Genomic DNA, 17,253 nt, shown 5'->3' on the forward strand with positions numbered 1-17,253 from the left:
AAAGTTTACATGGTTTCATGTGCAGCAGAAAGAGTCAGGAGTTGGAGTCAGACTGGTAGAGTTTGGTGTCCTGGTTCTATCTTTTACAAGCTCTCAGAGTCCTAGTTCTTCCTTCATAAAATGAGGATAATAATCCCTGTCCTCCAGAACTGCAAAAAGCATGAGAGAAAATGAGTGTGAAGCACATAGCATAGTGATAGACTCTAATACAGGAGAGTGTCTTTATCTTCATTTCTACCACCACCATCATCATCTTTCATCATCCTCTCATTACTATTGTCATCATCATCCTTCATCATCCTCATCATCACCCTTGTCATCGTCACCCTCTTCACCATCACCAGCATCATCCTCATCTTTGTCATTTCATCATTAGGGTTCTCCAAAGAAACAGAACCAATCGTGTATGTAAACTTACTCGTATGTACACCCACTCTTTATACACACACACACTCATATAAAGATGTGGGTTTTTTAAAATATATTTTTATTGAAGTATATCATTCATACATGGACATGCATAAACAATGAGTATATAGTAAAGATTGTGAACTTACAAAATAAACATACATAATAACATGCAGGGGTCCCATACATCACCGCTCCACCAACACCTTGCATTGTTGTGAAACATTTGTTACAAACTATGCAAGAGCATCATCAAAATGCTCCTAACCATAACCATAGTCCCTATCTTACATTTGGTGTTTCCCCCCCCAACCCACCCTATTTTTTAAAAATATTTTTTTATTACCGAGATTGTGAACTTGCAAAATGATCACACACGTGTGTAGAATTCCCATACAACACCCCTTCACCAACACACCACACAGTGGTGGAACGTTTGATACAGATTATGAGATAATATCATCAGACTATTACCACCAACCATGGTCCATAGCATACATTTGGCACACTTTTTCCATACCCCCCAAAATCAGCACAGTACATCTTTGGCATTGGTGCAAGAATATTGTAGTATTGCTGTTAACCACAGTCTATTAGTCACACCAGTTGTAGTTTTCCCATGCTTCTACACATTCCCACCACCCTGCAATAGTGATATACATCTGCTCTAGCTCACAGAAGGACACTCTTGCATTTGTACCCTGAACCACAATTCTCATCCTCCTCTGGGTTCACTGTGTTATTCAGTCCCTGGATATTTGTTAGCTTTCTTTCAATTGATATTTATTTCCCCAGACTATGCATTTCAGCCACAATCCCATTTATAAACCAGTTGCTACTCACTATGATATGTTACCATCAGCTCTATCCATTTCCACACTTTCACAGTCAAGTTAATTAAAACTTCTACAAACATTAAGCATCAGTAGTTCTTCTTAAAACCTAGTAGTTCTCCGTTTTAACACCATGTGTTTATTCTTCATATTTAGTTCATATTAAAGAGACCATGCAATAGTTGTTGTCCTTTTGTGTCTGGCTTACTTCACTTAGTATGTCTTCAAGATTCATCCATGTTATCATATATGTCCCAATCTCATTTCTTTTTACTGCAGCATAGTATTCCATTGTGTGTATATAATACATTTTGTTTATCTATTCATTGGTTGGTTGATGGACACTTAGGTTGTTCCCGTCTTTTGGCAATTGTGAATAACATCACTAGGAACATCAGTGTACAGATGTCTGTTTGTGACATAGTTTTAGGTTCTTCTGGATATAGTCCTAGTAGAGGAATTGCTGGATCATATGGCAGTTCTATCTTTAGCTTCCTGAGGAACCACCAAACTGCCTTCCACAGAGGCTGCAGCATTTTACAATCCTACTGAGCAGTTTGATATAGTTATGAATTCCAAAAATAGATTATGAATTATGTTTGTAAACCAGTCTGTACCTGGGCATGATTAAATTATGGTTAGAGCTTTGACTGGGCCACATCAGTACGGTGTTGAGTCCCCTCCCCTTGGTGGGTGGGGACTCATAGCTAAAAGGCATGGCAAGGAGTTGGAGCTTTTTGATGCTGGAGGTTTTGATTTTGAGTTTGATGCTGGAGTCTTGAGTTGGAGCCCCAGGAAGGAAGCACACAGAGGAAAAAGAAGCAAGCCCCGAGGAAAGAGGAAGCCTGAGCCCAGAGAGAAGCAACACCTGGAAAGAGAAGAACCCAGGAAGCCTGAACCCTGGCAGACATTGGCAGCCATCTTGATCCAACACATGGCAAAAGACTTTCATGAGAGAAGTACCTTATGCTTTATGGCCTGGTAACTAAGCTTCTACCCCAAATAAATACTCTTTATGAAAGCCAACAGATTTCTGGTATTTTGCACCAGCACCCCTTCGGCTGACTAATACAGAATTTGGTACTGAGGAGTGGGAAAGTGCTTTTGCAATTACCAAAATGCTAGAACAGATTTATAAATAGGTAAGGGGTATTTTTTGGAGGAATTGTGAGATGCTAGATGGAAAAAGCCAAGATTGCTTTGCAGAGACTGTTGATATCAATATGGGTGCTGAAGAGACTTTTTATGATGCCTTAGAAGTAAATGATGAAACTATTATTGGAAACTGGAGGAAAGGCAATCCATATTTTAAAGTCACAGAGAACTTAGCAAAATTAACTCATGATATTATATGGAAGGCAGAATTTGAAAATGGTGAACCTGGGCATTTAGCTGAAGAACTTTCCAAAGTAAACTTGGAGAATGCAGCTTGGCTTCTGCTTGCAGCTTATAGCAGAATGCTAGATGAGAGAAATTCTCTGAGGACTGAACTGTTGGGCACAAAGAAAACAGAAACTGATTCTGCAAAGTCCAAGCCTCTGGAAATCAAGCTCCCAGATGATAGTACACCAATGGAGGACTTAACTAAACTTTGAACTTGTAAATCAGGAATGAAGATGCAGTTATCTCAGAAAGACTTGTGGAAAGTTTTACTGTCTGATGGCTTAGACCCCTGCTTCTTGTGTGCTAAACCAACAAGCTTTTTGAGAGAGCTGTGTGAACATAACCAATGTCAGCTTGGACTAAAAGGGACATGGAAAGGAGAGATTGAAGGAGAAACAGCTTTAAGAGGAAAACCATGGAAGCTGAGATTTGAAATTAAGACATCACCTGGGCCAAGAGAGGAAATCCCACCCATGTATAAAGAGAGGTTGAGTTTGCCCCAGCCGTTGAAGATGGTGGATGTTCCCACCTGATGTTCAGAGAGAGTTTTGCCACCTCAGGGTACAAAGAGGGTAGAGCACATTCCTTAAGGATTAGGGTGGTTGAGGCCAATGGCCCATAGGTCCAAGAGGGCCAGGCCTGTCCCCCATGGATTAGGGAAGGCCAAGTGGTCAACTCATTGCTCTGAGAGGGTTGAGCCTGTATGCCAAAGGTTAGGGAGGATGTTGTCTTTACCTCACGGTACTAGGGGGATTCAGTCTCTAACCCAAAGTTTGGGTAAGGTGTGACAATCACTCCAATGGCTCATCAAGGTTTAGATCTGGAGCTTGGTCACCACTCAGATGCTTGATGAGGGTGGAACCAAGAAAATGGCCCTTGGGCAAGCCTGTGAAAAGTGTGAGCTCCCATAAGGCCCCAAGGAAAAGAAACCATTTTCTTAAGATTGACTGTCAGACTTTGACATCTAATGAAGCATGTCCTGCAGGTTTACTGAAATACACCCACCAACAGTGAAGGAGTGTTCCTATTTCTCCACACCCTCTCCAGCACTTACTATTGTCTGTTGTTGTAGGTTTTTTTAAATCTACGGTCTCTTTATTTTCATTCAAAAAATATAAGAGGTCCCCATATATCCTACACCCCCCCTCACCCCACTCCTCCCACATTGACATCCTCTTTCATCACCATGGGACATTCATTGCATTTGGTGAATACATTTTGGAGCACTGCTGCCCCCATGGATAATAGTTTACATTGTAGTTGACATTCTCCCCAAGTCCATTCAGTGGATTATAGCAGGATATATAATGTCTAGCATCTGTCCCTGCAATATCATTTAGGACAATTCCAAGTCCCAAAAATGCTCCCACGTCACATCTCTTCTTCCCTCTCCCTGCCCTCAGCAATTACTATGGCCACGTTCTCCACAGCAATTACTGTGGCCAGTTTCTTCCATTACTAATCACAATAGTTCCATAGTAGAATATCAGTAAGTCCACTCTAATCCATACTTTATTCCTCCATCCTGTGGACCCTGGGATGGTGATGTCCATTCCATCTCTGTATTGAGAGGCGGTTTAGATCCCATATGGATGATGGATGCAATTCTGCTTGCAGTTGTAGGCATTCTTGGCTTCCTGGTGTGGTGGTTGACCTTCTTCACCTCCCTTTTAGCTGGCCAGGAAAAGTCCAATGAACCACAGGGTAGTCTGCTGAGGCTCAGGGCCCAGCTGTTTTTTTAATAATGGCCATTCTATGTGGTGTTAGATGATATCTCACTGTTGTTTTGATTTGCATTTCCCTAATAGCTAGTGATATGGAATATTTTTTTTCATGTCTTTTTGGTCATTTATATTTCCTTTTTGGAGAAATGTCTATTTAAATCTTCTGCCCATTTTTAAATTGGATTACTTGCTCTTTTATTGTTGAGTTGTACAATCTCTTTATATAGAATGGAAATCAAACTCATATTGGACATGTGGTTTCCAAATATTTTCTCCCATTGAGTGGGCTGCCTTTTCACCATCTTGATAAAGTCCTTTGAATCAGAAAAGTGTTTAAGTTTGAGGACGTCCCATTTATCCATGTTTTCTTTTGTTGCTCATGCTAAAGACGTGTGTTTTAAGAAATCAGCTCATGGGATTATGGGGACTGACAAAGTCCCCAATCTGTAGGGCAGACCAGTGGGCTTAAGACTCAGACAAGAGCTGATACTGTCTTGAGGCCAAATTTCTTCTTCTCTAGGAAACTTCTCTTTTTGCTCTTGTGGCCTTGGACTGATTGAATGAGGTCCACCTATGTTATCGAGGGTGATCTCCTTTACTTAGAGTCAGCTGATTGTGGATGTTCATCACGTTTTCAAAATACCTTCACACTGTCGTCTAGACTGATGTTTGACCAGACAGCTGAGGGCTGCAGGCTAGCCAGGTTGACACAGAAAATTGACCATCATGGTCATCATCAGTATTGTTGCCATCGTTATCATTTTATTGCTCCACTGCCACTACCACTGCAACTGTCAATGTCTTCATCATCATTGTCCATGTCACCAACATCGCTGTCCTCCTTCCATTACTGTCACCCTCATCTTTATCATCGTCGTCATCACTCTCGTTGCCGTGACATCACCCGCACCGCCATCATGTTTATCCTCTTCATTACCCCCACCTCTGCCAACATGTCCATTGTCATCATTGTTGTCGTCATCTTCATCATCCCTACTGCCATGAAATTCAGGGCTTGGGCAGTAGCATTGCCGCCCCACTCCTTTGGTTTCCATGGGAGAGTTAGTCGCTCTGTCCCAGAGGAGGACTCCCCTACGGTGTACTGAGTTAATTCTTCCCCATGGAAACGAGAGTGTGGGGAAGTAATGTTCCCTCCCAGCTCCCCAAATGTCATGGCATTTTCTAGGACTCCATAAGGGCAGCAAGATATGGTTTCATTTGTTTTGCTTTGTTTCATTTTGCTTTTGAAGTATGGCCCTTTATTTCTTAATCAGAAGAAAATGCATTATTCTCCGAACTATATTAAATGAGAAAAACAGATTTTTACCATCAAACTTAAGTAGAACAGTGCCTAGAGCATTTAATTGTGGTTAAAAATATTTTGTGATAATGTGGTGAAGAATAACAACATCTGTCTTCCTAAAATTTAAAATGCATTGGGAAAAAAATTTTTTTTAAATAAAAAATAAAATGCATTGGATTTTGTTGTTTATTTGCTTTCTATTTTTCAGGATTTGGATGAATTAGAAAAGGAACTTCAGTCCAAACTGTCGCGTACAGAAATGTTGGGTGTGGAGGACTCAGAATACCTCACGTTAGCAGAGGTGGAAAGGAAGGAGCGAGAGAACGCGGAGCAGCTCGTAGATAACGTACGTGATGGATTTTCTTTCCCACGCGAGAGCCGTGGTTTCCCGGACAGTTAAATTGGGTAGATTAAAGAGATGATACATCGAAGCCTGTTTAATACTTAATTCCCTATCGTGTTTCTGCCCCGGAGGCTGGAATCCAGCTTCGGCAGTTAAGCGATAAAGTGTAATTAAGGAGCAGAGACTGGTTACAGAGGGAGTTTTTAAAAATAAATTCCCTGCATTTAAATTTTAGATTGATCTCTTTATCATTCAAAGCGAAGACTGCTGTAACCCTCTGTGTCATTTACTGCCTGGGGGAGAGAACAGATTCTTAGCCACTAACTTCTCAAACTCCAGGCATCCGTCCTGTGTTTTTAAATTCTAGAGGAGATGGCTTCCTCAAAAGACCTTTTATTTCTGGTGGGTTCCAGTGCTCCCAATTTCTTCCTCCAGAAACAAAAATTCCTGGGCACCCACTCTGTGCCCCTCTTGTGTCTCGTCTGTCTCATCTCTTCAAAGGGCACCGGTCCGATTGGATTAGGCACCTGCTAATGAGAGCGTGGCCCCATCTTAATCTAGCTCATGCTCTCTGCAGCCACCCTATTTCCACATGAGGGCCACAGCCCCAGGGCAGAGGGCGAGGATGTGTGTATGTGCATACACGTCCAGCATGTGTGTTGGGGGACATAATTCAACCCATTGCCGATGCCAGGGGAATGGAGGGGTTTTTTAAGAAGAGTGGGTGGGGCAGCCTAACCCTCTGGAACTGGAAGAGAAGAGACGAAGCCGGTCAACAGAACTGTTTCTGGCCGGGTGGGAGGCAGTGGTTGATCATCGACTTTCTCTTACGGCATCTGTTGTGAAAGGGGCAAGAGGGTGGGGTGGAGGGCACTGCAAGTCACCGCTGGCAGGGAGGGGAGGAGGAGCGCACCAGCGGCTGATGAAGGATTTACTGAGTGGGCAGGAGGCCCCTGAGCCGGTGGCCAAAATGTCAAGAGGTGCCACTTCACATGGGTGCTGGCTGCTTCTGGCCGTGCCTAACCTTGGGAGGTGGGTGGTGGGATGGACTCGGGATTTAAGATTGAGAGAGCCCAAGTGTCACTTTTCTGTAGCCATAGTGACAAGCTCAGCAGGAGCCTGGGTGTCACTCGCCGCCCCCGCCCTGTCCAGGTAGGAGACGTGTGCATACAGCACCTGTAAGGCAGAGAGGCAAGGTGGGGGAAAGCACCGCCTTGGGTGCTGTGTGGACCCGAACAATCCTGCGGTAAAAGGAAAACTTTGGGGAAGTGGGTTTGACTCAACGGATAGAGTGTCCGCCTACCACGTGGAAGGTCCAGGGCCTCCTGACCCGCGTGGTGAGCTGGCCCACGCGCAGCGCTGATGCATACAAGGAGTGCCGTGCCATGCAGGGGTGTCCCCCGTGTAGGGGAGCCCCACATTCAAGGAGTGCGCCCCGTAAGGAGAGCCACCCAGCGTGAAAGAAAGTTTAGCCTGCCCAGGAGTGGCACCATGCACACAGAGAACTGACACAAGATGATGCAACAAAAAGAGACACAGATTCCCGTGCCGCTGGTAAGAATATCAGCGGACACAGAAGAATGCACAGCAAAAGGACACAGAGAGCAGACAACTGGTGGGGGGGAGGGCAGAGAAGGGGAGAGAAATAAAAAAAATTAATTAATTAAAAAAAAAAAGGAAGAAAAACTTTGCCTGAAGTTTATTGAGTGATTCGTGAAACCAGCAGCATCTCGTTCAGAAAGAAAACGATTCAAGAAGCTGGCAGCACCACATCCACTGCCGCGGTGGGGTGGAACGAGGAAGCTCATGTAGGGCGAACGCAGAAGCACGCAAGGGCGCCTTCTGACTGGCTGGCGCTGTGTCCCTTTTACACAGGGGGTCTTACCAAGTGGGAGGCAGATGGACATTGGTTATCAGGGTACACTGTCCGCTCTGACCGTCTGTCTCCATTGTGCCATCTTCTCGGAAGATCGTTTTCATCTTCTGGGAAATCCTCTCTCAGAAGGGGGTCCCCACTGCAGGCCACTTTATTTTACTTACCACCTGCCTCTGCCGCTCCTGGACTCTGGGCCCTTCGGTAAGGTCCCTGCCTCTTCTGAGCCTGTCCCTGCATCCTCCCAGGACACACTTTATTCACAAATGACGTGACCTGCAGGTCTTAAAGGAAAGTCTTTAATGGTTCCTGGTACCATTTGCGGAGCTCTGAGAGGTGACCGTGACCAAGCACAGCCCTGGCGTTCACAGCCACTTGGCAATTCCCAGCTCTGCTCCTGGAAAAAAGGCAGAAAAAAAGGAAAAAGATTTTAAAGCAAAATGTGATCATGGCCGTTGTCATCTCTACCATATTGTTTGTACTTTTAGCTTAAACCCTAATCTTTAGTGGTTGTTGGTGCATCTGTTTGCTAACATGTTTAATCCCTTGTGAAGATCCCAAAGCTTGCAGGAGCACTCTGCCCGATTCCTTGCGTCCCCTCGTAGTAATCCAAGCAGGGTGAACTTGCCCCTTTCGTTTGTTATCAGCAGGGCCATGGTGTTTGCTGAAAAGCCTTCTCAAAAGGGACCGAAACCTAAGATGGCACGAAGAGGAAACTTTTTATAGAATGTGATTTCTTGCCAAGATTGACTCTAGTTTAGCTTCCCCCTTTGGGCTAAAGAACAAATTATAATTCCCAAGTACAGAACTGTACAGTTGTCTTACGTAAGTTTCTCCTACAGCCCCAACCTCTGGATTCTCGCTCTCATTTCACAGATGGAGGCTTTCTGGAAACAGATGGAAAACATCCAGCACCTTCTCGTGGACCAGTTCAAGTGTTCCAGCGCCAAAGCCCGCCAGCTCGTGATGACTGTGACGGAAAGAATGATTGCGGCGGAAGGGCTGTTGCATGAAGCTCAGGACCTGCAGGCGCTGGTAATTCCGGAGGGGGTAGGCAGGGAAGGGGAAGAGATCTAAAATGGAAATGTGGGATTCCGAGGCTCGAAGACCCCTAGGGATCATTTGCTCAAACACTTCCGTGTTGCAGAGGGAGAAAGAGCCCCAGAAAACAGCCATGAATTTATCCCTCTATGCCATGAATGCTCAGTGCTACTGGAGTCAGTGCGTCATTCTCAAACCTGGCTGCAATTTGGAATTATCTGGGGAGCTCTAAAAATTATTGACGCTTTGGTGCCAGCTGGGTCCCAGCCTCGAGGATCTTGCCTGCCTGGTCAGGCGTGCGGCTGGACATTGGGGTTTTAGAAGCTCCCAGGTGTGACCAGCGAGGGGTGACAGCCCCTGGCGTGGAAGCAGATCACTTTGCTCCCCGTCTGCCCCGTGTGTCACCTGGGGAGCTTCTACAAAATGTCTGTTCCCAGGCCTTGCCCCCACGATTCTGGGTGGGTGGGCCCGGAGTAGAGCCCCGGCCGTCACTGGCTTCCCCAGATGATTTTGATGTACGGTCAGGGCTGCGACCTTGCCAATCTGGCTTTGAATCTAGGCTCAGCCTCTTGAAGCGTTGTGATCTTGAACAAGTTACCTAACCTCTCTGAGCTTCAGTTACCCCATTTGTAAAATAATGGTCCTAAAGAGGCTGATCCTCTGCTTTCCTTTCCTCTGAGCCTCCTGAGCACAGAATTACATTTCTGACAGGTGCACCAGGCAGGTTACACCTGGCTCTGAAAACTGCAGTGCCCACCCTGCCCTCAGGCCCTGCTGCTTCTCCACCCACGAGGCCTCCCCAAACCTCGCTTCTCCTCACCATGGGGTCCCCCGGCAGGCAGCTCTGGCACCACCTGGGGGCTGGTTAGGGACGCAGACTGAAGCAGAACCCATGCGGAGGAAATCCCCCCGGGGACACATGCACGCTGTTGTTTGAGAATTGTATGTATTTTCCTCTCACCATAGACATGTATAATCTCCTTGTCCTCCTCAACCCTGCTCAATAGAGAGGCAGAGCGTTTTATTCGCAATTAACAGATAAGGAGCCAGCTCAGTGCCAGTGACACAGCTGAGCCTGTCCCGAGCCCTCTGGTTTGCAGCCCAGGTGCCTGGGAATTGGATTTTGATTTGGTAAGGGCCGCTGATGCAGATTAATGCTCACCGAAGTTGAAAAACCTTTCTCCCTTTTTCTTTTTTTTCCTTTGAGCAGGAAATTGATGTGGGAGGGGAGAGGGAATACATCCTTAGAGGACTTAGCCAGTCACCTCCAAATAGTAGGGAAGAGATTTTCCAGTTTAGCAGTATGACCCTCCTTCAGCCAACATTTAATGAGCACCAGCTGTGTGCCATGTTCTGTGGCGAACAGGCACTCGGAGGGCAAGGATGCAGACGGTTTTGCTCTGTGACCTTGGGCAGACTTTTTAACCTCTCTGTGACTCAGTCTCATCACCTGTCAAATGGGGATCGTGACAGCCCCTGCCCCAGCCTGGTGGAGGGTGTTAAAGGAGTCCACACAAGGGTTGCTGCTGGAACAGAGCAGGGCAGTGATTAGACTCCCACAGGCCACATGTCAGCGGGCAGAGGGAAGCCCCTGGCAATGAGGCTGCAGAGGGCTGAGTTTAGGTTTGATCGGAAGTGGGACGGCCCGGCTGCGCCTGCGCTGCACGCACCCAAGAGGTGAGACGGGGCTCCGGGACCGCGAAATGCCTTGTTGGTCAATGCCAGAAGAGCCGACGCCCCTGGGCTGGCTCCGGGCGCCACTGGCCGGGAAGTCGGGCCCTGGATGCGTCACACAACGTCACTGAATATCCCCTGAAGGGGCCCGGAAGTCATCAGAATCAGGCCTTTTAGATGGACAGTAAAAGCGGACTTGCCCTGGGTGGTTTTGAAAATGCGCCCGCTGGTCGAGCACTGGCCGAGCTCTGCGTCTTAATTTAAGCACTTACATATTTTCTTTAATCCCACAACAACCCTTTCATTAGGTGCCCTTATTATCCCCCCTTTTACAGATGAGGAGACTGAGGCACAGAAAGGAAGCCCTGCCCCGGGTAGTGCGGCTGCGAGGGGCCATCCTGCACTCTAAGGGTCCCGCGCTGTCCCCTGCAGCCCCTGCCCGAGCTCAGCCATCTTCCCTGGAGGGTAAATTTCCTCCCCCAGCCTCCCGAGGGGGCTGCAGCTGGGATAGTTGCACACAGCTCTGCCCCCTCCTCCGTCCTGCCTGCTCCTCTGGGAGTCGGGGAGCAGGGGAACCCCTTACCGCCTGCCCCTGGCGCCTGCACCTGGCTCGTAGCGCTTGTCCTGTGGCGCCCTCTAGTGGCCACCGGTAGCGCTACTCAGACTCGTTTGGCAGCAAGGAGGGGTCAAGGCGGCCGTTCCTTGGGCCATTTGGTGGCCTTCCCGAATGAGCGCCGGCGTTCTGTCTGCAACGGGAGCTCATTTTCTCAGCCTCGTTCAAACACAGGCCAGGCTGGGCAGTGGGGTCTCGGTGACCAGGCCTGCACCCTGTCTCCAGGGGCCCTCGGTGCAGCCTGGACTTGCCCCCTGATGAGCCCCTCAGAGACAAAGCTTGGGGGAAGTGGGATGACGGGAGGGGGGCCATTGGGGCTGGGGGACACAGGATAAGGCTCCATCTGGGCTTTGTTTGAGGACAGTGATGGAGAGGCTGGGGGACAGGTGACAGCCACAGCAGCCACCCTTCCTGCAATGTGGGGGCAGGACGTATGGGGAGGGGTGGGGGGTGGGGAGACTAGGAACAGACCGGTGCAGTAGCCAGGGCAGGGGCGATGCGGACCTGAGCCGGGGTGCAGCTGTGGGCACGTGAGAAGGAAATGGAGAGGAGGGAGTGAGGGACGGCAGGCCCCTGCAGGGCCCAGGTGGCGGGTGGGGCCCCCCTGGGTGCCAGCAGCCCTTCACTGAGGTGCAGAGTCCTTGACTTTAGAACAGCAGCCCCTGGCCCTGACAGGTACCTGCCACCGAGCCAGCCCAGCGGCTTTTCAACAAGCATTTGTTGAGCATCTCCTCTCTGAGAAGCGAGGACAAGGGATGCAGACGTGGCTAATGCAAAAGCCATGCAGAGGACCCCTGTCCACTCCAGACACCCAGAGCCACCAACTGTAGTATCTTGCCACCTTGGCCGTATCGTTCTCTCTCTCCACCCATCCAGCTATCCAGCTGTCCATCCGTGCATCTGTCTTTCCACCCTTTTTCCTGTCCATCTATTCTTCTATCTCTTTTCTGAACATTTGAGAGCTGTCTGTGTACATCGTGCTCCCTGTAGATTTAAGTCCATTTGGAAGTCTCCGGCAGCCGCAGGGCCCAGGTAGGCTGAGTCCCCAAAGCCAAAACTTGCTGTCACTTGTCTTGTTTCTCTTTGCATTTCTTTTCCAGGGCTCTGGGGGCCAAGGGGCCACTGTGACTGGGGGAGGGATGACAGTAAGGAAAGGGGAGGGAGATTGTCGTCTTCCATGTGTCCACGGTTGAATTTGTTTGCATCCATGTGGTCTCGAGGGGGTGCTTGCTGTGTACTGAGCGCTCACGGATGTCCACATCTGCGCGCCTCTCCGCGTCCCCGTGGGAGGTTTGTCCTGCTGTGCTGTGCTCTGGGTGGGGGGTGTCAGGGGAGGGCAGGGGGAAGCCAGACCTGACCGTGTTTGCTCCAGAGCCGAGCACTGGCCCGGGACGTCCCAGCCTACTGTCCGTGTGTCTCCCCTCTTAGGACACCCTGGAGAGAACAATGAGGCGGGTGCACATGGCCAAAACAATCGAGTGCCTGAGGCTGCAGATCCAGGAGGAGACCAAGTGCCGGCTGGCCGCCATTTCCCACAGCCTGGAGCTGCTGAGCGTCGAGGGGAAGCTGTCGGCGTGGCAGAAGGAGGCGCTGCTCACGCAGCAGCACAAGGCCTTCTGGGAGGAGGCAGAGCGCTTCAGCCGGGGTGAGCGCTCGGCTGGGGCGCCCCGGCTGCCACGTGGGCCTTCTGGGCTGGGCGGCACTTGTAGAGGTGCCAGGGGACAGCACTGCCCGTGGCGGGAGCCGAGGCTGATTCCTGTCCCCCGTATCATGTCCCGTGTCACCTAATCTCCCTGAGCCTCTCATTGCACCTCTGCGCCTGGAATCTGTATTCCCAGAGGCGTGGGCCGGGCCGGATCCCATGGCCGTCGCCACCCAGCCTTCCGGAGACGCAGCCAGGGAGGCGGCGAGAGGGTGGAGGTCTGCTGGCCCCTGGGCACGGCGTCCCAGAGCTGCAGCCTGGCCGTCCCAGCGGTCTCCAAGTACCGGGTGTCCTGCCTCTGGGAACACGGGACACCTGCTGCTGCCCAGGCCCCTGGACAGCACAGAAGACAGAAGTTCCGCTCCACCGGCAGCCGAGGGGCAGGGACTCTTGGCCGGGGTCTGGACCAGGCGGTCGGAGCTGGAGGGAGGGCCCCTGGCAGGGGGAGTGCTCTGGTCCCTCTTGGACATCAGGCCGCTGTCCCCACTTTGGTGCCAGAGTCCAAACCGGTTGCCAGATCCAACTCAGGGAAGCATGTCTGTGTTCCCACAAGTGTAAAAGGAGTGTGGCGGGCGGGCGGGTGTATGAGGGTGGGACCCCGAAAGACGCCTCCCCAGGGACCCCAGGCCCCTCGTTTGCCTCTCATCTCTCAAAACCCCCCACCCCCAGCAAAACAAACCCGACTAAGTCCTCCTCCGGCGCTGCCTGTCCTGGCGAGCCTTCTCTGGGGTCCGCCCTGACTGCCACCCCTCGTCCTTCTTGTGCCACAGTGCCCCCCCACCTCCTTGCCTGGCACGGCCCTGAGCCCCCTTCCCACGTCCCTGTAGACCCCATGCTCTAGGAGGGCAGGGCTGCCTCCTGCTCCCTGTCGCCCCCCGACCGTTCTTGGCCCCCATTCCCCTCCCCACACCCTGGCATTTGGAGTCTCCTCTGTGCCCCTGGGTCCTGCCCCCTCTTTGCCTGCTGCCTCTAGTAACTCATCCGTGTGGTTTGGGCTCAGCCCAAGTCCGCCAGGCTGCCGTCTTCCCTGCAGACGTGGGCTGCTCTGCCCTCCCGTGGCTCCCGCACCGCCCACCTGGCAAGTCCCGCACTCTCCCTTGTCCAGAGCCAACAGCCAGGTGGGCCGGCCGCCCCGCACAGCAGCGAAGCGCAGCCCCCTGCAGAGCGCAGAGCCGGCCCAGGGCTGGCGGGGTCCCTGCAGGTACGGGGGCTTGGAAAGGCGAGGAGCCGCCCCGTCCGCCCTCGTGGGAAGCCTGCACATTGGGACGACAAGGAAACCGGGGTCGCCCCCAAGTTCCTCGCCCTCTTCCGTGTTGGCGGAAGAAGCCGCGGGAGCTTCTGCCTCGAGAGTCGCCGTGACGTTCCGTGGCTCGCTTCAATTTCAGAGTTTGTCCAGCGAGGGAAGGACCTGGTCAGGGCGTCGCGGGCCCGCCACGTGGAGGCGGCGGCGGGGCTGGCGCTGGCCCAGGAGGGGGCGCGGAGGAGCTTCCTGGCCGAGGCGCGGCAGGCCGCCCGCCCCGAGCAGTTCCTGCAGGTGACCGGGTCGAGCCGGGTGGTGTCTGCGTCCCCCTGGGCGTGCTGGGGCGGGGGGTCACCTCCTCGCCCGGGGCCCCTCGGTTTCGGCGTGGGTGAGGGTGGGGCCCTCCTGGGCTGGTGGGAAGAGGAGTGGGAGAAGCTGGAGAGGTTTGGCCAGCCCGAAGCAGGGCGTCCACGGCTGGAGGGTGGGGGGCACTCGCCGCACAGGGAGGGGCCCTGAGGGCAGCAAGTCTGGGCAGGGAGGCCGCCTGCCCTGGACTGAGGAGGGGCAGGGAGCCCGGGGAGAGCAGGAGGCGAGGTGTCCCCTCTTTCCAGGAAACGAATTAGCTGAGCAGCCAGGGACATACGGGGCCCCGCCTGCCCTCTCGGTGCCTGGCAGTGGGCACCCGGGGCTCATCCGTGGTCTGTGCCTCGGACACTGGCTGGGCAGCATGGCCTGCCCTCCAGCTTCCTCAGCCACGAAGCAGGAGCAGCGGCTCCCACCCCCCACTATAGGGTGTTAGGGTGCAGGGAGACCCAGTGGGGGTACCGGCCTGAACCGCCTCTCTATGCCCGTCGGTCTGCGTTGGCGTCTGGTGCAGCTGGTGTCCGCTCCGCCGGACCCCCCCGGCACCCTGCACAGGCCTCCCCAGGGGTGGGGTGGTGGTGGTGGCGGCAGCACCCCAGGGAGAAGCCTCAGGAGACCCCCGCCCCCCGCACAGAGGCCCTTCCGGCCGCCCCTCCACCCCCCCCAGGAGTCTCCTTCCTGGGCCCAGGCCTGGGGAGCTGCTGGGTTTGTCTCAAAGGGCGGGTGGGGGTGGGGTGCCGCTGCTTGAGAAGATCTACTTGGAATAAGAGTGAGGAGCTACGGGGCACCGCTCTTGGTCAGCCTGCGGTTTCTGGGCCTTTTTCTTGATTGTCCATCCCTGGGTGTGAGCCGCAAGAGCAGAGAGCGAGGCCGAGCGGTCCCTGCATCCCAGGCCAGGCGCACGAGGGCATCCAGGAGACAGCGGGTGGAGGGCGGGCTTGCAGGGGTGGGTGAGTCACGAATGAATGAGTGAACAGGGAATGAACCAAAGAGCGAGCACCAGACTCTTTAGCACTGCTGCATTAGCCAGAGGGGCGCTGATGCAAAATACCAGAATTTGGTTGGTTTTTATAAAGGGTATTTATTTGGGGTAGGAGCTTGCAGATACCAGGCCATAATCATAATTTACTTCCCTCACCAAAGTCCCTCAGCAAGATGGCTGCCAACGCCTGCCGGGGTGCAGGCTTCCTGGGTTCCTCTCTTCTAGGATCTTGCTTCTCTCTGGGTTCAGGGTTCCTCCCTTCCAGGGTCTTGCTTCTTCCTGGGCTCAGGGTTCCTCTCTTCCTGGGCTGGCTTCTGTTTCCTCTGTGAGCTTACTTCCCAGGGTTCCAGCTTAAGGCTTCAGCATCAAACTCCAACATCAAAACTCCAACGTCAAAAGCCCTGCACTCTATTCTCTGCCACGCCTTTTATCTGTTGAGTCCCCCTGGTGGGTGGGGACTCAACGCCCTAATGACGTGGCCCAATCAAAGCCCTAATCATAACTCAGTCATGCCCAGGTACAGACCAGATCACAAACATAATCCAGTATCTATTTCTGGAATTCACAGCCACATCAAACTGCTACACACTGCCTCCCGGGCCCTCTATTTTCTGGTCCAGCCCCTCCCCTCTCATCTCCCACCCCTCCCCCTGGCCCTGGGCTAACTAGGTCCCCAGGGGACCCTGCCCTGCTCCCTTCCAAAGGCAGGGGTGGTCACTGCTGTAGCTCCTTGAGCCTGGATCCCCAGCCCATCTTCCTCCCGGATGGTGCCTGCAGACTCAGATCGCACATTCCCCTGAGGATGGGCCCGGGGGAGCCCGTCGCTCAGTCTTGACGTCCCAGGGCCCCTCTGACCACGTCTGGGGCTTCTCGCTGTGCCCCCGGGGCCAGCCCCCGCCTCCACCTGCCTTGCTGGTCGCTCAGGGCAGGGACATGAGCCACTCACCCGAGGCCCCAGGCGCGTGGATGGAGCAGGGCCATGGTCACTGACCGCCCTGGGCTGGAATCGTCCATGGATGTCACCTGCCCGGCTGCGGCTCCCCTGGGTGACCTCCCAGGGTCCGGGGGGTGATGCCCGCCAGCCACAGCCCAAGAGGATGGCCTGGGAGGCTGGCGGCCTGCAGAGAGGGCTGGCCTGGTGGCTCCTCCTGACCCCGGGCAGAGCCGCAGCCGGGGTTGACTAAGGCACAGCCTGTGGTTTTCCTGGGAACTGGGTTTGCTCGCACTGGCCTGGAGGTAAGGCACCAGCTGCAGAAGCCACTGGCCTCGTTTTCCTTCCCTAGAAATCAGGCAGGGATCCCTTGGGCAGAATATTCTGGAGAGAAGGGAGGGATCCGCATTTTTCCACTGGACTCAGCTACTGTTTTGCTCGCAGGCTTTTCACGAGGTCCTGGAGAGGCAGAGGTTGATGCGGAGTGACCTGGAGGAGGAGGAGGACGTCGAGAGCACCCAGGCCATGTCCGCGCTCTGCCAGGTACGTGGCCGTCGAGGCGGGATGGGCAGAGAAGCCTTAGGATGCACGAGTACGTGTGAGGTCACTGCTGCCTCCTGGCTCGGGACCCCTGAGGACCCCTGCTCGGGCCCCAGCCCGGGCTCTCCTGGGCTGCGTGACCACAGGCAGGACACGTGCCTGCTGCAGGCCCCCTTACACCTGGTGGAGCACAGGGTGTCGGGCTGGGCCGTAGCTGAGACCCCTTCCGTTTCTGGGGTACCCTGGACTCACCTCCAAACCTCAACTCCCGCTATTTCACCCAGGACAAGAGCAGGCCTG

At 52.8% G+C, this 17,253-nt stretch overlaps 1 protein-coding gene across 1 annotated transcript in view; it reads left to right on the plus strand.

Moving 5' to 3' along the window:
• EVC (EvC ciliary complex subunit 1) overlaps positions 1 to 17,253 on the plus strand; it is a 90,948-nt gene that overhangs the window by 28,205 nt on the left and 45,490 nt on the right. The window contains exons 7-11 of the mRNA XM_058301221.2: positions 5,860 to 5,997; positions 8,744 to 8,902; positions 12,624 to 12,840; positions 14,283 to 14,431; positions 16,858 to 16,956. Coding sequence (XP_058157204.1) covers positions 5,860 to 5,997; positions 8,744 to 8,902; positions 12,624 to 12,840; positions 14,283 to 14,431; positions 16,858 to 16,956 — 762 coding nt within the window. The remainder of the gene's footprint in view (positions 1 to 5,859; positions 5,998 to 8,743; positions 8,903 to 12,623; positions 12,841 to 14,282; positions 14,432 to 16,857; positions 16,957 to 17,253) is intronic.

The sequence above is a fragment of the Dasypus novemcinctus genome, chromosome 1 (assembly GCF_030445035.2).
Source record: "Dasypus novemcinctus isolate mDasNov1 chromosome 1, mDasNov1.1.hap2, whole genome shotgun sequence".
Lineage (NCBI taxonomy): Eukaryota > Metazoa > Chordata > Mammalia > Cingulata > Dasypodidae > Dasypus > Dasypus novemcinctus.